General features: G+C 46.2%; 2 protein-coding genes across 2 annotated transcripts in view; both read left to right on the top strand.

The window, feature by feature from the left end:
• The first annotated feature begins 212 nt into the window (after positions 1 to 212).
• Taf5l (TAF5-like RNA polymerase II, p300/CBP-associated factor (PCAF)-associated factor, 65kDa) lies at positions 213 to 18,867 on the top strand. The gene is made up of 4 exons (XM_013014780.1): positions 213 to 358; positions 2,834 to 2,938; positions 9,163 to 9,887; positions 16,932 to 18,867. Exons 1-4 carry the CDS (start codon positions 217 to 219, stop codon positions 17,727 to 17,729), a joined length of 1,770 nt encoding a protein of 589 aa, XP_012870234.1. The 5' UTR covers positions 213 to 216; the 3' UTR covers positions 17,730 to 18,867.
• The window catches only part of Abcb10 (ATP-binding cassette, sub-family B (MDR/TAP), member 10), a 33,386-nt gene continuing 26,176 nt past the window's right edge, over positions 18,380 to 25,589 (top strand). Inside the window, exons 1-2 of the mRNA XM_013014577.1 lie at positions 18,380 to 18,404; positions 24,884 to 24,979. Coding sequence (XP_012870031.1) covers positions 18,380 to 18,404; positions 24,884 to 24,979 — 121 coding nt within the window. The remainder of the gene's footprint in view (positions 18,405 to 24,883; positions 24,980 to 25,589) is intronic.

Consider the following 25,589-nt stretch of genomic DNA (forward strand, 5'->3'; position numbering starts at 1 on the left):
GTGCAAAGCCCTGAGTTCAAAAACGCAGTTTCCCCCTCCCTCAAAACAGTTGGCTGTATGATCTCTGAAAAAAGTTAAAATGAAAGAGTGGCACACTGGTATCAGGAAACTTGAATTTGTACTTTGGAAGTCAGTGGCTGGTGACTTGTCTTACCCTGTGATTCGCATGTCCCCTCTGCCGCTCTTACATTCATCTTCTGCACCCCTGTGCAGGTCATGAAACGCGTGCGCACGGAACAAGTCCAGGTGGCAGTGTCCTGCTACCTCAAGCGCCGGCAGTACGTGGACTCAGACGGCCCCCTGAAGCAAGGTCTGCGACTCTCACAGACCGCTGAGGAGATGGCTGCCAACCTCACAGGTAACAGGCCTCCTGTCCATGGCCGGGGCAGGAGCTGCTTGCCCTTTGGGGTCTGGTCCCCAGCTGTGTCCTTCAAAGCTGTGTTCACTGTCACTTCTAGTCCCTTAAGGCCCAAGCCAGAGTCACAGTTCCTTCCTTGGAGTGTCTAGATTATTCTGTTTGTGATGGCATATACAACTCTCTTCCACAGGACCCCTGACCTAGCCGAGGGACAGGGCCTTCTCTGCTGGCATGGAGCCTCACCCATGGTTGAATGTGTACTTCGTGATTAGTTGATTGTAAATGCTAGTACTCCACACATGCTTCCTGAGATTTTTATTGGATTATTTTTTGAAGAAAAGATCTCATTATGTTGCCCAGAATGACCTCAACCTCTGATCCTCCCCCTACCTTAGCCTTCCAAATGCTGGGATAACTCATGAGCCATTGCACCCAGCTCAGCAGTTTTTAACATTTCTCTTATGATTGTGTGGAAATCAGAGTTCATAGCAAACCTAATTATGCCTCCATCTGAGTAGCAAGTAACTATTATGAGTTCATGTTTTATGTGATGTGATTTTCTTGTGCCATGCATTAGGTGATAATGAAATACATTAATAGCTGGGTGGGGTTGGAATTAATGTTTCCTGGGACCCTGCCCTGGCTCCCCCTCTTACATGCTCATAGCGGGTCCTTCTTGTGCTTTCTGTGCTCTTCCACTATTGTTTCTTCCTGTTCCAACCCTCTGTTGTGGTGGCAGTGGTCAGCTCTAGCCCCTTCACTCTGCTTAGTGGTTCATTGACTCCTTTTCTTCTTCCTCCTCCTCCACTTCCTCCTCCTGAAATGGTAGAAGGAATGAGCTGAGTGCAAAAGAAACCATGCACAGTTTACTTTACCCAGTGTCAAGTGGAAGGAGGGTTGTTGAGGTTATGAAGCTTCACTGGTGACCACAGCTTGGATCAGGTCAGGTAAAAGGCACAGTCCAGTGAGAAGTAACGTCAGGAATGGGCAGGGGAAGGAGAGGAGAGGGTAATGTAAGAAGCTGTGGGATTCATGGCTGAGGAGGGCACAGAGGAAATCCATTCTCCCCCACTTGGCCTTCCAGCAGGTTGCAAGCTCCTCTTTACCTGAGTCCTGCTGAAGTGCACTGATTTCTTTCTTGTATACACTTGTGGTGGCCCTCAGCCCTACTGTGTTTTGCCATTCCTCTAACCATACTCCAATGTCTGGCTGTGTTTGGATTTTGTTTAGTCACTGAAAGTGGCTTTTCCCCACCATCCTTTTGCCCCCTACAAAAAGGATGAGAGAATTTGAATCTTCTTTGTATGAAGCATAAACTCACAGAACTGAAATTAAGTACACTTTCTCATGCTGAGTGTTGACACTCCGGCCTTCACTCTCTGCTCAGCTCCCAGAAGAATTCTGGCCTGCTGAGGACAAAAGACCAAATGACACTGGTTTTAAGAAACTCTGTCTAGGGGCTGGAAAGGTGGCTCAGTGGTAGAGCGCTTGCCTTGCATGCCTGAGGCCCTGGGTTCGATTCCTCAGCACCACATAAGCAAAAAGAAAAAAGCTGGAAGTGGCGCTGTGGCTCAAGTGGTAGAGTGCTAGCCTTGAGCTGAAGAGCTGAGGAACAGCGCCCAGGCCCAGAGTTCAGGCACTATGACCGGACCCCCCCAAAAAAAAAAAGAAACTCCGTCTCACTGGGAAGGTGGCTCAGTGGTAGAACGCTTGCCTTGCATGCCTGAGGCCCTAGGTTCAATTCCTTATAAGAAAAAAGAAAAAAGCCAGAAGTGGTGCTGTGGCTCAAGTGGTAGAGCGCTAGCCTTGAGCTGAAATGCTGAGGGACAGCGCCCAGGCCCAGAGTTCAGGCCCCACGACCGGAACCAAAAAAAAAAAGAGAGAGAAAAAAGAAACTCCATCTAGGATGTTGTGTGTGATGAACCACCACTAACACATTCCCATAACCCTAAGCATTCCTCTTGCACCATGAGGGGCTTGGGAGAAGTGTTCCTTGTTTGTAAAATGGAAAAAAGTTTTGTGGGTTTTTTACCAATACTAGAGCTTGAACTGTAGCCTTATATTCTCACTAGGCCTTTTCTGCTCATAGCTGGTGCTCTGCTACCTGTGCTATACTTCTAGTTCATGTTTTTTGCTGGTCAATTGGAGATAGAGTCTCTCGGGCTCTTCTATCTGGGATGGTCCACGCCACATTGCACTGAAACATGTCGAGACACCAGATATTTCTAAATCTCAAGAACATACTGTCTGTACTCTGTCCACCTCTTTGTCCTATGCTTTCTGCTGTTGCATTCTTTGTGTGCATTTTATGGGGTGTCAGGAGAGAGCGGACACACGGAGGAGGTTAGCAACCAGGACGCCCACTTCCCTAGAGAGTCTGTTGCAGTGTCAGATGCCATTGGTGCTCCAAACCCTCTGTGCTGCCACACTCTGGATATTAATTATCTTTGTGCGTCTCTGTCTTTGTTCCCTCAGTCCAGTCAGAATCTGGTTGTGCCAATGTGGTGTCTGCAGCTCCATGCCAGGCAGAACCCCAGCAATATGAAATACAGTTTGGACGACTGCGGAGTTTTCTCACAGGTAAGTCCTTGACACAGGAAGTTTTTTTTTTCAAGAAATAGAGCAATGCAAATGTCACTGAGAGGCTACGTTATGTCAGGTAAAAGGGAGTCAGAGATACTGCATACTTCTAAACTTGGGAATTCCTGAGAGTTAGGTCATAAGGTTGAAGTGTACAAAAATGCAGAGAGCTCTGGTGTTGACTGATTTTCCATGGCCCATGTTGAATTAAGAAAAACAAAATGCAGTGGTTTGAAATGTACATTGGTATCTCTGATAACAAGACTATATTTCTCAAGATGGTCTTGGCCCTTCATTTCCCAAAGTGTAAGACAGCAGATGCAGGAATTCAAAGTTGTTTAGACCAGTTCATGGTAACACACAAAATCAGTAGCGTGCATTCCAATCATCTCTTTCAACTCACCCTGGGGTTTTGAAAATGAATCAATCAGAAAAATGAGTCCTGAAAGCAGTAATTTAAAAATAAAAAGACTTTCCATTTTTATACTGTTAAGTTAATAATAGTGTATGACAAAACTGAATGTGATTACATTCACTAACCTGTGTTCTCAGCATTTTTTATCTGTGATTTTTGCTGAACTACCTGTTATAGGGACACATGCTATATGCCATTGGTAAAGCTGGACAAATAGTTTGATAAATGAAATTATAAATTATGACTATACATTCCTATCAATGTTGTCCCTGGATGATTTGTGATAATACACAGTTTCATAAAATCTGAATGTAGGGCTGGGAAGGTGGCTCAGTGGTAGAGTGCTTGCCTTGCATGCATGAGGCCCTGGGTTCGATTCCTCAGCATCACATAAGCAAAAAAGAGAAAAGCTGGAAGTGGCGCTGTGGCTCAAGTGGTAGAGTGCTAGCCTTGAGCTGAAGAGCTGAGGAACAGCACACAGGCCCAGAGTTCAGGCCCCACAACCGGACCCAAAAAAATAAAATCTGAATGTACTAGAAAAAAAAGAAAAGAAAAATGAGTCCTGGAACCTCTCTGGGATCCCAGTTTTGTCTCATACTATGTGAAGAAACCATTTGGAAAACCAGATCATCTTTTTTGGTTCTATGATGACTAATTACAACTTAAAGCTGGAAGTCGCAATAAGAGAAACATTAATTCTGGTTACTAATCAAGGTATTTTGCTGACTCTCTGTACACAAAACACCTGAAAGAACTGGAAATCTTTCTCTGCCCTCAAGGTATTAAGAGTTACTAGACATCAGTGAATGTCAAAATCTAGTTTTAAACCTTTGGATTAAGCCAAACACCTGTGGCTTATGCCTAGTCTAGCTCCTACTTGGGAAGATGAGATCTGAGGATCCAGTTCAAAGCCAGCCCAGACAATAAAGTCCATGCGACTCTTCAGTTAACCACCACAAAGATGGAAGTGGAGCTATGGCTCAAAGTGGTAGAGTACCAGTCTTAAGTGAAAAGCTCGGGGACAGTGTCCAGGCCCCAAGCTCAAGCCCCAGGGCTGGCCAAACGAAAACTTTGGGCTAGGGTCATACCTCAGTAGTAGACAATCTGCCTAGCAAACAGGAGGCCTTGAGTTCAAACCCCAAAGAAGAAACCCAAAAAGAAAAGTTTAAAATAATGCCATTTTTAGAAAGTTACTGGATTTTTGGTGTGATGACATTTTTGTCATTCCATGAAAGTGTTCTCTTGCTTTCATGGCAGAGGTCTTGCAGCCTGCTTTCAGCTGAGTCAGCCTGTACCCAAGTGGTGAAGCCATGAGTGGTCCTAACATGGCTGTACTCACAGGGTCTCACATGGAGTAGTAAGGACGCCAGATGCTGTGCTGCAGCAGCGTGTCCTGTTAGAGCAGGAGACATTCTTGTCTGTAGAGTGTGCTAAGGTGGCTCCAGTGCTTTATGTGGGTGTCTCGTCATCTTCCATCCCAGAAGTGCAGCTGGAGACAAGTGCACAGTATATATGTCCTTACATTTACATTCCTTTCCCCATTTGACCCCTTGGCTCCCAGTGCTTTTCTTAAATATTTTTGAGGGGGAATCCCTGTATTTGACAGCACTGTCTTTTCTTAGTATGTGGGTCTTCCTTTTTTTTTTGGTACTCAGGGCCACTGTCCCTGAGTTGTTTTTTTTTCTTCAAAGCTAGCACCCTAACAATTGAGCCACAGTGCCACTTCTAGCCTTTTCTGTTTATATACTGAGGAATTGAACCCAGAGCTTTATGCATGCTAGGCAAGCATTCTACCACTAAGCCACATTCCCAGCCCCCCTTATTTTCATCTTATAGTTTTGGGGGTTTTTTGCCTTGAAATTTACATTCCAGCAGATTGTAACCCATCAGCCTTTCCTTAGGATGTTTAATCTAGTTTCAGAGTTGAGAAGGCTCTCTGTGACTTTGTCCATATTTTGTTTCTTTAATCCATCTGTCAGATTATTTAGAGGATTATTTTCCTGGAACATTTTCTCCACCCTTTTGTCTCCAAAGAGCAGAACCAAATCAAATTAGTAGATACTTGTTGAACACGATGAATAGGTGTGAGATGCACTCTGATGCTTCCTCCCTCCTGCCTTCAGGCTCGGGTTCATTTACCTCCAGTGGGAGAGCCCCATTCCCCACAGACCTCTGTTCTTGAGTTCCTGCACACAGCTACTGCCCTGCCCTTAACTCCTGGCTTCCCACCTCCAGGTCCCCTTTCTCTTAGGCTGTCTACAAAACCAGCCACACCTCCACCCCCACCCCCACCCCACACAACTTTACCACACATCACAGGAACTGAACACAGAACCACACCTCCCACCCCCACCCCACCCCAGGCAGCTGCTCAGCCACAGAATTGGCATCACAGAGCTCTCAGTTGTTGAGTATACAGCGGATGGACAGTTGGAGGAAAGGGTGTACTTTATGTGTGGTAGGATATTTTATGAGTATGCTTTCAGCCAAACACAGATGGCTGTTATTGCAAGGGAACAAAATTTGAAGTGGGAATAAAATTGTCCCTCTTCCAAGCCTATCTTAGGTGGCTCACCTGGCTCCAAACAAGGGAGAATAGTGTCAAAGTAGCAGTGTACTTCTCTGTTTTAAAGCAGAGAAGCTCCTGCCACTGTCTCCTGCCAGTTTTTTCCCCCTAAATTTAAACTATTTCTCATCTGGAAAACTAAGATTCTAAGTTGTTGTGGAACCCTTCATTCCTCAACAGCATGTATTGGAGGTCTAGTGTGTAAAAGCTGAGTCTTTCTGTTCTTTGTATGTATCTTGGTATTTTGGAAAAGAAATTTTCCAAAAGTTCTCCACAGCATAGATGTTAAAGAAATATTGACATCAGCATTAGTCAGATTTTGATTAGTCAGGGTTTGCCAGACAAAAAGAACCAACAGAGCATTTATATAGAGAGAGATATGAGGGCTTGCCTGATGGAGTGATGGAGGTTGGCAAATCTAAAATCTGCAGGACAGCTGTCAGACTAGTGAACAAAGAAGGTTGATACTGCACTCCAAACCTGAAAGCCATCTGTTGGCAGAATTCTTCATGAGCAGACCTCAGTCTTTTCCCATTAAGTCCTTCCAACATTGTGGAAGAGTATTGCTTTTCAAGTCTGCGTACTTCCCATACTGTCTGCTAATGCAGTGTTCCATCTCTTTTGAAGGAAACCTTCACAGCTTATATAAAATAATACCTCACCAAAGACTACCCATCATCAGCTCGGCACACGTGGCTTCTTCGTGTCCTATGTTTAATCTCTACAGACAGTTAAAGGAGTGTGTAAAGACAAACAGTAACACCATGTGATTACCTAGCACAACCCTGCCATCCTTTGCAGACAGAAGAGGGGCTGTGCCTTTGAGCTCTGTGTGCCCTGCATCACAGTCCACAGCTTAAGCTGTGATGTTATGCAGTTAGTAATGAGTATATGCTACGACAGAAAGTTTGTTCATCCTAAGATACATAGTCACAGGGAGAGGGAAATGGGTTTGCTCAATACATGTATACATCCACACACATTCCTAAGGAAGTGCAGAAGGAATTCAGAACACCACAACCCTCTTTCTCTGTTATGTGATGGGAGCTCTTGTTCATAGCCACCCTGTCCTGCTACTCATTCCACATTCCTCTTGCCGTCAGCAAGTGCCTCGTCTAGCCATGGGTTTTCACCTGGTGAGTGACTCAGGTCTTCATCCTGAGGATCTGGGCCATTAATATTCCTGCCTTGTTGCGTCATTGTGGCGGTCCATGGACCAATCCGAGGGTGTGCTGAGAGACACGTAGTAAGTCTCAGACTGGGCCTGTCCCTCCTCAGTCCTCTGTGAGCATGCAGCAGTATCTGAATCTCTTGAGTGGTAAGGACCAGCCACTCCAGCCTGCCCTGGCTCCCTGTTTGCCTGTGGGCCTGGAGGCACAGCCTGCAAAACCAGGGTTCGTTTTAGCTTACAGTTCAGTGAGACCACGTATTGTCACCAACTTCCTCTTCTCACTGTGGCTTTGAAGAAGGAACATTTATTCTACATGTACCTATTACACAGATTGTGTTGCTCCATGATAAAGTGGATTGTTCAGCAGAAATAGTAAGCTGGTATTATTTAATTAGTAAGCAAGCCAAGCTCAGTGGTCACACTAATCTCAGCTTCTGAGGAGGGCAGGGATTGGGAGGATCTTACTTCAAGGACATTCTGGCTAAAAGTTAACAAAATCCCATCTTAACAAGTAAGCTAGGTTCGGTAGGTGTATGTCTGTAATCTGCTACTCAGGAAGTAGCCTGCCACCAAGTCTGAGCAAACAGCACAAGGTCTTACCTGATGAATAAAGCATAAATTGCTGGGTGCATAAAATGATAAGTGCTTGTCTAGCAAGTGCTAATCTGAGTTGAAACCCCTGTATCCCCAAAAAAGAAAAGTCTAGGTTCTCCACTTCAGTGTTCCTGAGTCCTGCATTAAATCCATCTTGTTGTTTAAAAAAAAAAAAACTAGCAGAACATGAAAGCTGGCTTAAAGCATTTAACTTATTTAAATATGTACAAACATCACACTAAATATCTTTGGTATTTCTGTACCAAAAAACCCAAACTCATTACAAACAAAGCAAAACCACAAAAGCAATGAGATGTAAAAGAGGACAAACTAGGTGGGTTTCAGTGGAACGAACCAGCTACTGCCAGCAGGTATCTAGATGGCACTGGGGTCATGCACTGGACTGGTACTGACGGGTGAACGGTGGGCTAACCCTGGTGCTAGTGTCCCACCGGGCCACCCACTCCCACTGTCACAAACTACCTTGGGCCCTGCTCCTGTCCTTCTGTGTCACATGCATCTTCCTGCTAATCTGTGACAGTTACAGCTGGCTGTTTGTGAACATTCATTGTCACACAGTTTCGTGGCATTATTGTCTCACATTAGTAGAATCTCATTTTTTCTCTTTCATCTTTTTTTTTAATCCTTTCTGTGATGTTGGGAACTGAACCAAGGCCCTGCACTTGTCTACCATGACACTGGAACTGCACTCCCAACCCATTGGCTTGTATTTGCTTTAGGGTTTTCTGGAGCTTGTGACTGATTTTACTGTGTAGCTCAGCTGACTGAGTCCTCCTGCCTCAGCCTCCCAAGTGTCAGGATTATAGACATGCTTTACATATCTCTTAATGACCAGAAAATGTCTCATTTATAACTTGCCACTGCAAAAGAGAAGTTTTTTATTTTTAAAAAAGTCAGAATGAGAATGCTGGCAGAACAACTTGGGATGAGCAGTGTCATCTCATTAAGGCATAGCCAGCCGGGATAGCTGATGTGTCAGGGAGCCCACTGTATGTGCTGTGATTTTACAGGCTAAGATCTCTTGTCAAAACTTCCTCTTAAGTGTACTATCCATATCATTTTGGTTATACTCTGTTCATTGCTTTTAAAGTTATAATCAAGTTAGAAAGTTTTTGCAGAGGCTAATGATGCCTTGAGAGTATGTCTAAGGGCCATCAGAAGTGATTTGAAAACTGCTCACATATTGGGGAAGATGCTGAACTCTAAAGCCTTTGGCACAAGAGCTGCTGAGTTCTTTTGGGGTGAGAGCAAGTCCTCTGTGACTTTTGGGCTGGACCTCAGGCCTCAGAATCTGTTCTTCTCAGAAAACTTTGGAACTGCAGAATTCCATGAAAGCTGGTATCTTGATCCGTCTGCAGAAAAGGATCCTGACCAGAAGGAGTTAGGGGTGGGGCTCCCAGGAGGGCACCTGTGTTTTATACAAGTCTTCTGAGTGTCAGCCTTTCTTCTCATTGCAGACTCAGACTCCCAACACAGCCATGAAGTGATGCCTCTCCTCTACCCCCTCTTTGTCTACCTCCATCTCAACCTGGTCCAGAGCAGCCCAAAGAGCACTGTGGAAAGCTTCTACAGCCGCTTCCATGGGATGTTCCTGCAGAACGCAAGCCAGAAGGACGTCATTGAGCAGCTGCAGACCACTCAGACCATCCAGGACATCCTGTCCAACTTCAAGCTCCGGGCATTCCTAGACAACAAGTATGTGGTCCGTCTCCAAGAAGACAGCTACAATTACCTGATCCGCTACCTCCAGAGTGACAACAACACTGCCTTGTGCAAGGTCCTCACTGTGCACATTCACCTGGATGTGCAGCCTGCCAAGAGGACAGACTACCAGCTCTATGCCAGTGGCAGCTCCTCCCGCAGTGAGAGTAGCGGCCTGGAGCCTCCAGAGATGCCCAGCCCTATTCTGCAGAACGAAGCTGCCTTGGAGGTCTTACAGGAGAGCATCAAGCGTGTCAAGGACGGGCCTCCCTCCCTCACCACCATCTGCTTCTATGCCTTCTATAACACAGAGCAGCTGCTGAACACGGCAGAAATCTCTCCTGATAGCAAGCTGCTTGCTGCTGGGTTTGACAGCTCCTGCATCAAGCTGTGGAGCTTGCGGTCCACGAAACTGAAGTCAGAGCCCCACCATGTAGACACCTCCCGCATCCACCTGGCTTGTGACGCTCTGGAGGAGGAGGTAGGGCTCCACTTGGTCTTTCCACACCTGACAGGTCTTGTGGAGAATGGGCATCCATATTTTCCTCCAAATGCAAGCCCTCTACGTTAGCTATTGATCCTGCTCGTACCTAATTAGGTGGTAAAGCTGCTCCTCCCAGCAGTCAGTGTTTATTACTGCCCAGAAAGCAGTTTCCGCTGCAGAGCCCCACTAAAAGATCTCCATCTGATGTTGACTTTGTTTAGCTCAGGTTTGTGTTTGTGTACCAGTTCAAGTAGTACACTGATGTGTATGCACTGTACAGGCACAGTGGTCATAAGCAGGACTGCTGGATCAAGGTCTGCATTTAAACTAATAAGTAGTGTCTTCACCTGCAAAAAGTCTGTGGTTTCACAGCTGCATCAGCAGTGAGGACTCTGGGACTGGCCATCCAAGGCCACTGCCATACTCATGCTCCATGTGCACAGGTCACACCTGCAATCCTGGTTATTCTGAAGGCCGAGGTCTGAGGATTGCTGCTCAGAGCCAGAAGGGGCTCCAGTTAACCACCAAAAAGGCCAGAAGTGGAGCTGTGGCTCAAGTGGTAAAGCACTAAACTTAAGCAGAAAAGCTCAGGGACAGCACCCAGGCCTAGTACTAGCACCAAAAAACAAAAAAAAAAAGTGACAGGGGCTGGGAAGGTGGCTCAGTGGTAGAGTGTTTACCTTGCATGCCTGAGGCCCTGGGTTCGATTCCTCAGCACCACATAAGCAAAAAGAAAAAAAAACCGGAAGTGGCGCTGTGGCTCAAGTGGTAGAGCACTAGCCTTGAGCTGAAGAGCTGAGGGACAGCGCCCAGGCCCAGAGTTCAGGCCCCACGACCAGACCCCCCCCCCAAAAAAAAAAGTGACAAGCCAGGCAGTGAGGGCTCACGCCTGTAATCTTAGCTACTCAGAAGGCTGTGATCTGAGGATTGCAGTTCAAAGCCAGACTGGGCAGGAAAGTCCATGAGACTCTTTCCTCTAATTAAACACCAAAAGCCAGACATGGAGTTGTTGCTCAAGTGGTAGAGTGCTAGCCTTGAGCAAAAAGGCTTAGGGACAGCATCCAGGCCTGGTTCAAGCCTTAAGATTGGCATACACACAAACATATAAGTGACTGAAGTTGCTCAACTGCTAGAGCACCAGCCAGCAAGGGCAAGACTGGAGTTCAAACCCAGGTACGCACGTGTGTGCACACACAGGTGGTGATGTGTTAGAGAGGGTAGAGTGTCTCCGCAGTCTTGCAGTGACCTGCCACATGTGTGGGTGGAGGTGTCGTGGAAAGGGTCAGTGGTCACTGGTTGTCATTCACTGCAATTACCACTGCAGAACATGGGCTGAAGGAGATAGGCTTCCTGGTCATTGTGTCCTATGCAGCCACAAAGTCTGGGCCCAACGTGTTTTTGTCCTTCCACTGCTGAAATTCAGGTAGCTGTGCATGGCATGTGAAAACACTAGAATGAAAATCACTGTATGGAGATTGAAGCTAGTGAGGGTCCTGGGAATATTGTACACACCAGAGAGCTGTGATCTGATGTTTCTCGTTCTGGGTCCTGTGGCCTGTGGACTTGGGTTTGGCAACTGAGGCAGGGTAATGGGGTCCATTATGTGAGTAGTCTGGGTTCCCATGCACAGCTCCGATTTCTAGGAGTCTGAAGAAACCCTCCAAAGTATTTACTCCTGCTCTTCACTGAGTCTGAACTTTCAGACTGCACTGGAGACCACTGTAGCTATTGTTTCAGGTACAGCTGAGGGATATTGCCCTTGTTAATTTTGAACAAACACCTTTTCCTGCTACCCTGATGATTCAGACTTTGGAGATTACTTAGAGCATTAATAAAGGAACCTTGGGTTCTAAAGGAAATGTAAAGACTCAGATTTAAGTAGTGTGAGGAACTCAAGAGAATGAAGAAATTAAGTGTATGTAACTAGAGCTGAGGAGTAAGAAAGTGGTACATCGTCGCTGTCTTGCACAATTTTGGTAGCATGAGCTAGGGTAGTAGCAGTGGAAAAAGAAACAGTGGAAACAAGTCGGTTGCTGGATTAGAAGGAAAAGGGAATCCTTCTCAGGCCTGAGCAAAAGGTAGCAGGGAAAGGCTGTCTTCGGACAGCTTTGTCTGGCCCTCCAGTTTATTCACACTCATATTGAATACTGCAGACTCTGTCTCTGCCTCACTAAGAACAAACCTAACTTCAGCACTGGAGTTGGGATGACTGCCTTGTTGCTGAGAGTTTCCTGCTTGGTGCTTCTGCACTCTTAACAGTTTTGGGGAAATTTTCTGACAAGGAGCATTTTGGAAGGAAGCAATGTTTTAAATTTGCTCAGGTAGTTAATCTGGTGAGAATTTGGATTTTTTTTCTTAAATATTTATAAGCAAAATGAAGACTTTTAATGCAAGACTCAAAAGTAAATGTTGAAGCCACTGTGATTGCAGAGGTGACAGGAAGCAAAAAAGGTCCATGAGGCTGTATCAACACAGTTGCAAAGAAGTTGACGTGTGGCTGAAGTGATAGAGTACCAGCCCGGAGCACAGAAGCTGAGCGAGAGTGAGAGGCCTTTGAGTTAAAAACTTCAGTACTGGCTGGCATGCGTGCACATGCACAAACATACCCTTAGTTTGAAATCTCTGTTCTAATCCTTTAAAGCAATAATAAATCTTATTTTTCAATCCTGGGGCTTGAATTTAGGGCCTGATCACTGTCTCTGTGCTTTTTTGCCCAAGGCTAGTGCTCTTCAACTTGAGCCACAGTGCCATTTCTGCCTTTTTAGTGCTCAATTAGAGATAAGAGACTCATGGGCTTTCCTGTCTGCTCCGACTTTGGACTACAGTCATCAGATCTCGGCCTTATGAGTAGCTAGGATTACAGACATGAGCCATCTGTAACAGTTGGATATAATATTTTAATAGGTCAGTGCTCAAACCCAAAAATTGTTTTATATATATGTGACATATATATACATATATATATATATGCACACATACACACATATATATGAGAATTAAATTTGAACATCATTGGATTATGCCTTTAGTCTTAGCTACTCAAGAGGCTGAGATCTGAGGATCACAATTTGAAGCTAGCATGAGTAGAAAAGTCCCTGAGACTCTTATCTCCAAATTACTTCTCAAGAAAGATTGAGTCAAATACTAGTGGATCACACCTGTAATCCTAGCTACTCAAGTGGCTGAGATCTAAGGATCATGGTTCAAAGCCAGACCAGGCACAAAAGTCTGGAGATTCTATTTCCAATTAAGCATCAAAAAAGCTGTGGCTCCAGTGGTGGAGCACTAGCCTTAAGCAGAAAGCTCCGGGACAGTACCTAGACCCTGGGTTCAAACTCCAGGACCAGCACCAAAAGTTTAAAAAAAAAAAAAAAAAGCTGGACTGAGGTGTTCCTCTCAAGTGATAGATTACCAGCTGTGAGCAGGAAGCCCAGAGAGAGCTTGAGGCCATGTGTTCCAGTCCCAGAACTGCAAGGGGTGGTGGGGAGAAGGAATTAAAATCATAAGTCTGTACCAGAAGTTGTATACAAATGTTCATAACACTACTGCCCACAGAAACCAAAAAGTAGAAATAGCCTAAGTGTTTACCAGTAGAAGAATGAACAAAATATGGTCTCTCCTAACTGCAAAATATTATTCAGCTGTGAAAAGGATTGGAATGCTGGCACATACATCCACCTTGAAAACTCTGTCACTTGAAAGATGGAAGAATAAAAGGCTACACGTTGTCTGACTTCCTGGGAAGTGTCTGGTAGTGAGAAATTGCCAGGATCTGTGTACAGGAAGTTAGACTGGCTGCTGACAGGCATGGGATTTCTTTGTGAGGTAGTAAAACCTGTGTTAGACGGTGGTGATGGTTACACACTCTGTGTACCAGAGTCAGTGAGTTGTGTACTTTATGAACTTTTTGTGAACTTGATGAATTCTGTCTCAGTTTAAAGAAAAACAGGGCTGGGAATGCAGCTCAATGGTAGAGTGCTTGCTTTGCAACCTGAAAGGCCCTGGGTTTAAACCCCAGCACTAAAGGGAAACAAAAATAATAATAACAAACAAAACAATAGCCAAAAGCACACTTTTTCCCCACTTAATTCAAAGGAAGCTGGGTTTTCACTGCTGTCCTGAACCTTTGGAGGGGCACTGGGTTAGTTTGAAGGTGGCTGCAGGCCTAGCAGGGCAAGCCTCTGACTCAGCACAGCAGTGCCCCGGCTCTAACACACCGTGTGACCTCCACTCCCATCCTGCTTGTAAGAAAGGATGTCCAGCCCTTATCCTTGAGGATGAGGATTGTGTCTTTTGGTCATCTGTACAGAGTGGCTGCTTATAGACGCCCAGGCCAGGTCTGGCTCTGGTGTTTACCCATGTGTGTGTGTGTGTGTGTGTGCATATGTGCATGAGTAGCTGTGCCCTGCCCTGCCCCTATGTTTGGTGCAGTCAGATGTGAATTCAGAGACTTCCCCAGTCTGCTGTGCTTTAATCTTGAATTAAAATCCATGATGTCAGCCCTTCATTTCTAGAATTTATATGCAAAACTCATTGAAGTCAGTGCTGTCCCTGGCCCATAATGTGAGCCATGTATGGCATTTAATTTAGTGTTGTCACAGTTTGTTTTAATAGTTTGATTACTGCTGTTCTGTGGTACAAGGGTTGACCTCAGGGCTTCACAGTTGTGAGGCAGGTGTTCTAACACATGAACATGCCCATACCCCTTAATGTATTTTGTAATCTGACACGGACAATTTTATCTCAGCATGCAAGCAGTGTTGCCGTTTGTGAAATCCAATACACTTGTCTTTGTCTTAAGTCTTAGAAATCTGATGGGTCATGTCAGCCCATGCTAGCTAGCAGTCACGTTTTCTACTCTTAATTCAAGTTATTGTCATCTCTCACATGTTTAGCAGTGATCTGTGTTCCCAAGTCTTAGCACACTTAGCCTAGCCAAAGGTAGCCTTACTTCCTGATAGTCCTGGAGAGCTGCTCAAAACTAAAGTCAGACCCCAAAAGTTTTTGTCTGGTGTGGGGAGTGCTGTAAGACTCAAGGTTCTGAGATGTATAGAGTATACAACCATAGCATAGGTGACTTAGGAGCTGACATCAGCACACCACAGCACCAGCGGCTGTACAGTGATATTTGCAGATGGGTTTGTATTTAATCTTTAAATGTTTAGGCATGTTTAAAATTGCACAGTAGAGTTATCATATGATTATACTTCACACATCAAAGTTTCACATTTGGATGCATGCTTGGCTTCTGCAGGGCAGCACTGCCCATAGAAGAGACAGGAGCCAGGACCCCTAGGCTAGGGGTTTGTGTGCTGGCTACAGAATGGTGCTAAGGCTCCTGTGGGACGGGGTTGAGCCATGCTAACAAATGGACTTGTTTATTTTGAGCTATAATCCTGGCAGAGATCTGGTAATGATAGCCAGCAGGATCAGAAGTTCTAGTATCTCCGTTTCTTGGTTTCTGCCATCTACTGGGCACTGTTCTGGCTGGAGTTGTGGCACATTCACTCCATCTCCAGGCAGATGCCCCCAGAGGTGAAGGCTTGCTTCTGTAGGTGCTGGTTCCACGTGGAGATCATTCACCCTCACACAGTGTCATCCTTCGGGTCTGCAGTGCACTACAGAGACCACTGTGTAACTCACCTGGGATCGTTCCCTCCCTCCCTCACACACAGTCCTAATATACACTTTCTGGTGCAGAGCAATGAGTCATGTGAGATTCAAAGCATTACTGTAATCTCTAGAAGGTTTAGTGAATTCTAGATGCTTCTGTCTTGGTAATGGGGGCAGTGAATAGCCATTGTGAGTATTCACAGACACCAGCATCTATTTGGTGCCCTCAAATGTGTGCACCCTGCAGCTCTTTGTACTTGAGTAGTTTGCAACTTGAAATAAAAGGTGCTGTTTTCCTGTAGAGCCAAGGTAGGAGGTGTTCGGCACGTGATAGGGCAGACACCTATGTTCTCATGTGCTTTTTGTATGGCCCAAAAATGATGTTGCAGATGTCCAGAGGGCCCTTGGCAGAAATAATGTCCTCAGCCCTGCTAGAGGGAAGCCATAGGATAACCACAAGGCCATGTGGCCTGTGAGTTTTTGGGTTCAAGTAAAACCTACCACAGACGTATCTCCAGGATGGACACCGCAGTAGTGATCAGGGAAGTGGATTTAAAGGAAGCAGCAGTGTCCTTGTGGCAGGGCAGGCTGTGGGCATAGGCTCTGTTCCCAAGCACCATCAGCGACGATCTCTTGAGTTAATTGCCCTGTTTAAGCAAGTCTACAACTATGTACCTTCTTTTGTTTGGTGTGGAGAAACATTTGAGTCCTCTGTCTATTTCTTCTGAGTTACAAGCAGGTTGTGTCTATGAAGTTGTGGGGTGGCATGTGACCTATTCATGCTCTCATTGTTAGCCCTATTGTAGGAGTCATGAACCTGTCCAGGAACCTAGACTTGTGTCTGTTGGTTAAGCATTCTATCACTGACCTACACCCCCAATCCTTGTTTTTGAGACTCACTATATAGCCCAAGCTACATCAAACTAAATCATCCTGCCTAAGACTCACTGGGATTAGAGATGTGCAACATGCCTGCCTCTGGATTTCTTTTCATGTCATAATAACAGGAAGCAACACAGCCTTACAAAGACAGCACCACACTGAAGACAGTATCATAGAGAATAAACACTAGGAACTGGAGGAGTGGTTCTTTTCAAATGACATCCATCAAAATACACATAGATATTCCCTTGGGCTACTTTTTGTCCTCAATCTGGGAATTGGGATTTACAAGTGTACAGCCAGAATTTAAAATAAACGTTGTGTTTGTGTCTCTGAAACGATGTTGCTGCAAAGCACATTCAAGGATGTCAAGTTTTAGGTTATAAAGAGCTTGCTTTCTGTTGTATCTTTAGCCTGACTTCAGAGGGCCAGATGGCCATCATTTGATGGACAGAACTCCCAGGCAGTCCTGCTCTCAGTCTTTCCCTGTCATGGACACGATTTCCCCTGCTTGCTAAATCTTTTCTTTGCTATATTTATGTGCAGGAGGACGAAGATGACAGCGTGGGCACAGAGATGAAGATTCTGCGGGGCCATTGTGGACCAGTGTACAGCACACGGTTCCTTGCAGACAGCTCTGGGTTGCTGTCTTGCTCTGAAGACATGTCTATTAGATATTGGGACCTCGGGAGTTTCACCAACACTGTGCTGTACCAAGGGCACGCCTACCCTGTGTGGGACCTGGACATAAGTCCGTATAGCCTCTACTTTGCCAGCGGCTCCCATGACCGAACAGCCAGGCTGTGGTCCTTTGACCGGACGTATCCCCTGAGGATATATGCAGGGCACCTGGCAGATGTGGACTGTGTCAAATTTCACCCTAACTCAAACTACCTAGCCACTGGCTCAACTGACAAGACAGTCCGGCTGTGGAGTGCCCAGCAGGGGAACTCAGTTCGGCTCTTCACAGGGCACCGTGGCCCTGTGCTCTCCCTTGCCTTTTCTCCCAATGGTAAGTACTTGGCCTCTGCAGGCGAGGACCAGCGGCTGAAGCTGTGGGACTTGGCCTCTGGGACTCTTTTTAAAGAATTGAGAGGCCACACAGACAGCATCACCAGCCTGGCCTTCAGCCCAGACAGCGGCCTGGTCGCCTCTGCCTCCATGGACAACTCTGTACGTGTCTGGGACATCAGGAACACATGCTGCAGTGCGCCCGCTGATGGCTCCTCCAGTGAGCTTGTGGGTGTGTACACAGGGCAAATGAGCAACGTCCTGAGTGTGCAGTTCATGGCCTGCAACCTACTGCTGGTGACTGGAATCACACAGGAAAATCAAGAACACTGATATTTTTTATCTTGGCGGTTGTGGGCTGGTGAGGCTAGGAGACCTCTGGCCACAGTCATGAGCATACTGAGACTGAATCCCTGATTGTGGAAAAACCAACCCTTCCCTTCCTCCTGGATACTCCCTGCTCAGCTCCGGCACACAGCCCAAGTGTCCCAGGATGGTGGGGCAGGTGACATCTAGACTCTGGGTGAGAACTAGATGTCAGTTCTCAGAGAACGTGCCTACCCTCCTGTATGCAGTGCTTTCTCTTCTCCCCAGTGGGTTGGGCTGGGCTGGGCTGGGCAGCCAGGGAGGTACTGGGGCAGCTGCAGAGGCTCCCAGGGGCAGTGGAGAGGGGTGTCCCTGCTTCCCTCATGGAGGAAGTGGGGCAGCAGGTAGAAAAGGAAGGGATAATCTTGCAAATTCTTTCCATTTCCGTAAGATAAGAGACCCAGGGTTTTTTGTTTTTTTTTTATCATTGTTGTTATAATTATAGAGAAGAGGAAACCTGGCACTGGCAGAGAGGACTTTCTCTGATTATCTTTCAGGTTTGACTCCTGGCACTGGCAATGATACTTGGAATTTCGAGGTTCAGGGAATTCAGATAATTTGGTGGCACCGTGGATTAGGAAAATGGGAAGTCTTGGATTCACTCCTGGTGAACCAGGATGACACGTTTCCAGAAGTGGGTGGGTGAGTTGGAATTGGGCAGCTGAAGTGGTGGTGGAAAAGACTTTACACAGCTGCACATCTGTCAGTAATTCTCCCCTGAAGAAAAGAATTATGATGGGCAGGGGATGTGGCTCAGTGGTACAGCGCTTGCCTAGCATGCATGAGCTCTGGTTCATCCCTAACACCAAAAAGAGATTATGCTGAAGAGTGATTTGGGATTAATCACAGGTAGCTTTAGGAAATGTTTAGTTTCTAAATGACTTTATTCAGAAGTGTGGGGTCTTTTTTCCCCTATGATCATTTGCCCCCACTCCACCCCACAGCACCTGTCTGATGAAGAGGCTGGGGATGAATCATGCACATACATGTGTCTCAGATGCACTCTGAGGGCAAAGCAAGTTCCAATGTGTGGGAAAAGGATATTTCTGTTTTCTGAAAGAGTTATTTTGTATTTTGTTTTCTATTAAAATGTATTTAGTTTCCAAAAAAAAATAAAGTGTTAGCCTGTCATTTGTAGTCTTGGCCAGGCATGGTAGTGTGCTGTCCTGGGCTGTCTCAGGGAAGCAGCCAGCACATCTGACCAGACCCAAGGTACTGGGTCTGAAGTACACTGCCCAGTGTATTTCATAAATCTTCCTGGTGTGCACTGGGTTTCTGGTGGCAGTAATTCTGTTTTGACATTCAGGACTGCCAACTTCTGACTGGAGACGACAACATATATTTTACTATTTAGTTTTTTGGTAGGGTAAGGTTTTACCTCACCGTTGTAAAACCTGTAAAAAGCATAACAACTGACTAATCAATTCATAAGGTTTATTCCAGATAAAGCATTCAAAGGGGGGCTGGGAAGGTGGCTCAGTGGTAGAGCGCTTGCCTTGCAAGCCTGAGGCCCTGGGTTCGATTCCTCAGCACCACATAAGCAAAAAGAAAAAAGCCGGAAGTGGCGCTGTGGCTCAAGTGGTAGAGCGCTAGCTTTGAGCTGAAGAGTTGAGGGACAGCACTCAGGCCCAGAGTTCAGGCCCCATGACCGGGCCCAAAAAAAAAACCATTCAAAGGTTAAGGGATGCCAAAGCTAAAATTGACTGATATTTTGTAGATACATTGCTTTGGGTCAGAAATTTTAATGTACCTTTTAGTCCTGCTAGAGAAATAATAGTTCTTTTTGCGGTGGAATAATGGTTTCATTTCTACATTGAAATGCTGACACACACACATACATATATATATACTTGAGAAATAGCACTGATAAGTAAAACTGCATCCATTTCCTTTTTTAATTATTTTGAGCCTGGCCTGGTGGCTCACACCTGTAATCTAGCCACTCAGGATGCATCTGCATCCAGTTCACTCCTGTGGCTGGCAGAATTTAGGGCCTTGGGGGGGGCTGGTAGAAGCTATTTTCTGTCTCATATTGCTCATAAGGCAGCTGGCATCCCATCCAGCTGTGCCCAATAGCACTTGGCACAGATTTCTGTCCCTTACAGTTGAAAGTACCCTGAGGAAATGGCTTCCTAGTTCAGGAAGCCCAGATTCCCAAGCTCCTGAAATCTGCAACCCAATCCCACAGACATCTCTACTTTGGTAATTTGTCTCATAAGCACTGCAAAACCAGCCCAGAGAAATCCTTGAGACTCCTATCTCTAATTAACCAGTATAACAAGGAAGAAAGAGAAATGGAGGAGTGACTCAGGTGAGCAAATCAAGGCAGAGCAAGAGGCTCTGAGTTCAAGCACCTGTAACAGCAAAACCAAGCCTGGCTCTGCTATGATGGAAGCCTTTGGCTAGAAGCTGGTACCAGCTCTTCCTGCGTTCAGGACACAGGAAGTATGCTCTCTTGATCTGGCAACATACATTGCTGTCCATGCAAGTTCCAGTGAAAGCAGGCTGATAACTGACCAGTTGGTTTCAGTTTGCTGGGCCTGTCACACACAGTACACATAGCCAGCTTGAGCCACAGAAACTTCCTCAGCAGTTCTGAAGACTAGACATCCAAAGTCAAGGCACCACAGGGAGGAGGTGGCTTTGCAAACATGACATGTCTGCCCTGTGTCCTCACATGGTCATCTGGGTGTATTACATGTGTCCAGATTTCCTCCCATTAGGACACTGATCAGATTAAGGCCCATGCTAAAATCTCCATTTAACATTAATTACCTCATTAAAGGCATTGTCTCCAAATATAAATGACCCTAAAGGCTTGAGTCGAAGGCTCTGTTCCCAGCTGGTGGTGCAGCTGAGGGGTCTGCCATCAGTGCTGATTTGTTTTAGTTGAGTGGACTGTTGGAGGTGATGCCCAGCTGGAGGAAGTAGATGTCTTTGAAGGTACTCTGTCCTCTTCCCATCTCTGCATCCTGATTACCATAAAGTGAATAGCCTCCTCCTTGAGCAGAAAAGCTCAGGGACAGCACCCAGGCCTTGAGTTCAAGCCCCAGGACTGGCATTAAAAACAAAAAACATTGTTACATCCTGTATCCTCCACACACAACAAAGGCCTCACTGGGTATGGAGGTGTGGCTCAAGTGGTAGAATGCTGGCCTTGAAGGAAAGCCCTGCATAGCACAAAGCCCTGAATCCGCGATTTAAAAAAAAAAGAAACAGGCATGAACAGCTCACACTGTAGTCCTAGCTACTCAGAAGACTGAGGTTTGGAAGATTATGGTAGAGTCAACCTAGGCAGAAAAATGACAAATGCATCTCCAATTAACCAGCAAAGAGCGAGACTGGAGGTGTGGCTCAAGTGGTAGAGTACTAGCCATGATCAAGAAAGCCAAGTAAAGCTGGACTCCTGTTGCTCGTACCTGTAATCATAGCTACTCAGGAGGTTGAGATCTGAGGATTGCAGTTCAAAGCCAGCTCAGGCAGGAAAGTCTGAGATTTATTTCCAGTTAACTACTAGAAAGTCAGGCATAGAGCTATGGCTCAAAGTGGTAGAGTGCTAGCATTGAGCACAAATACTCAAGGACAGCACTCAATGTAAGGAAAGCAAGTCATCAGTATGTATCAGAATAAAGGGCAAAACACGAACTCAACCGACCAACAGACTCATTTCAGGGGTGATATTCTGAGAGGGACACGTCTTCCAGGCAGACTGGAGAAGCCACGGCACACCCTCTAACAAGAGTTGAGAGTGAAGTGAGTCAGTCACAGGAAGTGGGCATAATGGAAACAAGGGGCTCTGTGCAGTAGTGTCCACAGGTTGTCTCTTACAGCCGCAGGACATTTGTGGGGAGAGGGCAGGGGATAGGAGATGATGCATGCTGGTTTTTTAAGATACGGAGGGGGCAGGTGAATATCTTTAGTTCAAGTCATTTTTCCATCACCCCGGCCCTGAGTTCAAGCCCCAAGACTGGCACACACACATACAAACAGTTGGTGTTTATGCTCACACGTAGTCCTAGCTGCTCCAGAGACTGAGATTGGAAGATCATGGTCCAAAGCCAGCCTGGGCACACTTCTGCTTGGTGTCTCACTGCCCTCCAGAGCATGAACTGTGAGCCTAAGTTACTGCAAGAGAAAGGTACTAAAAAGGATTGAGGGAGTCTCCTTGGCATAGGCCGAAATTTTCTTAATAGAGACCCAGAAACACAACAAATCAAAGAAAGGTTGGACAAATGGGATTGCATAAAATTGCAGAGCTTCTGCATGGCAACAATAGAAAGCCCACGGATTGGGAGAAGATCTCCACTAGCCATACAACGGACAAGGGTCTCATATCTAAAATATACCTGGAACTCAAAAAATTAAATCCCCCAACAACAAATCTTCAAAGAAACAACTGCCCAATAAATAAGTAGGATAAAAACTTAAAGAGAAACTTCTCTGAAGAGGAAAGAAGGATGGCCAATAGACACATAAAGAAATGTTCAACCTCCCTAGCCATAAAAGAAGTGCAAATCAAAACAACATTGAGATACCACCTCACCCCAGTTAGAATGGCTATAATCAAGAACTCTAATAACAGATGCTGGAGGGGATGTGGACAGAAGGGAACCTTACTGCATTGTTGGTGGGAGTGTAAACTTGTTCAACCACTTTGGAACAAAAGACTCCACATAGAGCTCCCCTATGACCCAGCAATCCCACTTTTGGGCATTTACCCAAATGTTCACAAACAAGACCACACTAAAGCTACCAGCACAACTATGTTTATTGCAGCATTATTTACCATAGCTAAGATATGAAACCAACCCAGATGCCCCTCAGTAGATGAATGGATCAAGAAAATGTGGTATATATACACAATGTAATTCTATGCCTCCATCAGAAAAAATGACATTTTTTTGCCCCATTTGTTAGGAAATGGAAAGACTTGGAAAAAAATTATATTAAGTGAAGTAAGCCAGGTGCAAAGAAACACAGGGCCCATGTTTTCCTTATTTGCAATAACTAGTATATGTCTGAGTCAAGCAGAAAAGGTCAGATAAGTTGATGTTAGGGAAATGAACCCTAAGATATTTATTCAAATGTTTTTTTTTCTTTCATGGGATTGTTTCTAACACATTTATAAGATTATTTCTTTGTTGTTTTATATGTCCCTCCCCCACGGTATAACCCCTGCTTTCACTGTATTTGATGTTGGTATAATTTGTGGAGGGGAAGGGAAAAAAACAAGTTGTTTAAATAGGGATACAGGTGGACCCATTGCAACAATGAGATGTACAAGTCGAATTTACAACTTTGGGGGGGGGAGGGAATAGGGGAGGAGCATTGGTTGGGGGTCAGGGGGAGGATGGGAAGGGGAAACAAAGGAGGAGGCTACAATGTTTGATAAGAAATGTACTCATTATCTTGCCCATGTAATTGTAACCCCTCTGTACAGTATTTTCACAAAAGAAAGAAAGAAAGTGCCCTTCAGACAGCCAAATACAAAAAAAAAAAAAAAGGATTGAGAGAATTGTGTTTACCCAGCTGCTGCTGCGTTCTGTGTGTTGGTTCCACCGGTCATTCCTTTGTCCACCTGGGCTGGCCACCTTGCTGTCCTTTGACCTTTTAGAGTCTCTGGCACAAGCAGAATGCTCTGGAAGTAACCAAACTGCTCTCAAGTTTCAAGAGGTCCCAATTCCACACCTGTGGCCCAATCTGCACCTATTTACCTAGGACCAGATTTTACCTCTGGGTTAGCTATTCCTCTTGTGGGCAGGACTTCTTGGTTCTAAGGACATTGATACACTGCCCTTCCTTGTGTTCTGGTATCTTGTCTTGCTAACCCAACTGTGTCTAAGCAGCTTGCCTCTTTGTTTCCTAACATATCTTAAAGTATTTCTGACTCTTTTATTTTTATTTATTTATTTTTTGGGGGTCCGGTCATGGGGCCTGAACTCTGGGCCTGGGCGCTTTCCCTCAGCTCTTCAGCTCAAGGCTAGCGCTCTATCACTTGAGCCACAGTGCCACTTCCGGCTTTTTTCTTTTTGCTTATGTGGTGCTGAGGAATCGAACCCAGGGCCTCAGGCATGCAAGACAAGCACTCTACCACTGAGCCACCTTCCCAGCCCCCTCACCCTTTTAAAGGCCAAGGAATTTTTTTTAAAGCCAAGTTTCACTATGTACTCCAGGTCAGCCTAGAACTCACTGTGTAGGCTTTGAACACCCACCCAATTCTGCCACCCCAGCCTTTTGAGTGCTAGAGTTTACAGTAAATATTACCACTTCAAACATGTTTTGGTTTTGTTGAGCTTGAACTCAGGACTTGTCTCACTTGGTGTGAGCAGGGAGAGGGTGGGCGCTCAAAGCCAACATGCTCCCACTTTAGCCATACCTCTACTTTTAACTTTTTGCTGAGAGCTGAGAGGGCCTGGCATACTCCGTGCTGGAGAAGGGTGCATCAAAGGACAGTCCCAACCCCTGGCCCTCTGCAATGTAAGGAGAGGAAACTTAGATTTGAGTTTTTAAAAATGGTCTTTTTTTTTCTCCAGCCAAGAGGACACTGTAAGGTTTATTAAATTAATTAGGTAGCCGGTGAAGAGAACACCATGCACTATTCAGGCAGGAGAAGAAGTTTATTTACCGAACTGTTGCCCCCGCGGTTCATGATGGAGAAGGGCGGTTCATGGTGGAGAAGCATGGCTAAAAAGGCAGACGGACCCCTGGGCCAGGACTTTTCTATGCCAGGGACAGGAAGAGGTGTGGTCAGGTGAGGGAAAGGCGTGGTCACACTGGATCTGGACAGTGACTGGCATGTGACCAGAGATAGCCCAAGATGTGACCTAGCAGGAGGGGAAGGTGACTGCTTCCAGGTCTGCCAGTTACCTAGGTGACAGATACTGGGCAAAAACTTAGCCAAGAGGTAGGGAGGTGTCTCTGTGCAGACCTTACGGACACCATTTAAGGTTGGTTTTAGGCTGGGCTCAGCAGTTGCAGGATATGCTGGGGAATAATCTACTTCAAAAGGAGCAGAGATTATCCATGGTGACATCTACCTCCAAAGGATCAAGCCATAGAGTCACCACCACACTACACTTAGGCTCTGTGGGACCCTGGTCGTACCTCTTGGTCTGTTCTAGATGGGTTTGAGGGGTCTCCCCCTGCTGTGATTGTCCCTTCTCAGAGGCACCTGCCTGGGGTAAAATTTAAGGACGTGCTGAAAAGGTTCAGTGATGGTGAGAAGTAGTACAAACTAACATTTTAAAGCAGACCAGTAAACTGAAGAGAAGTACTAACTGCCTGTTTTGTCTTTTTGTTGTGGGGCTTGAACTCTGGGCCTGGGCGCTGTCCCTCAGCTCTTCAGCTCAAGGCCAGCGCTCTACCCCTTGAGCCACAGTGCCACTTCCGGCTTTTTCTGCTTATGTGGTGCTGAGGGATCAAACTCAGGGCCTCATGCATGCAAGGCAAGCGCTTTACCACAGAGCCACCTTCCAGCCCCACTGCCCATTCCTGTAAGAAGTTTCCTGGTCGGGACTGGGCGGGGACTGGGCGAGGACTGGGTGGGGACTGGGTGAGGACGGGGTGGGGACTAGGTGAGGAATGGACAGGGACTGGGTGAGGAATGGGCAGGGACTGGGTGAGGACTGGGCGGGGATCGAGGCCGCGGTTACTGGGGGACTGGGGCTGTAGGGACCGGGTGAGGGGAAGCCAAGGCTGAAGGCAGAGTCGGGGGACGGGCGGGCCGGGGCCGGGTGAGGCGCGCAGTGTCGGAAGGCAGGCAGCGGCGGGTGGAGCGGTCCATGGCCCGAGCTCTGGGCCCCCCGCCCGGGCAGTCACGGCCCTGGA

Source organism: Dipodomys ordii, unplaced genomic scaffold (assembly GCF_000151885.1).
Source record: "Dipodomys ordii isolate 6190 unplaced genomic scaffold, Dord_2.0 Scaffold24, whole genome shotgun sequence".
Taxonomy (NCBI): domain Eukaryota; kingdom Metazoa; phylum Chordata; class Mammalia; order Rodentia; family Heteromyidae; genus Dipodomys; species Dipodomys ordii.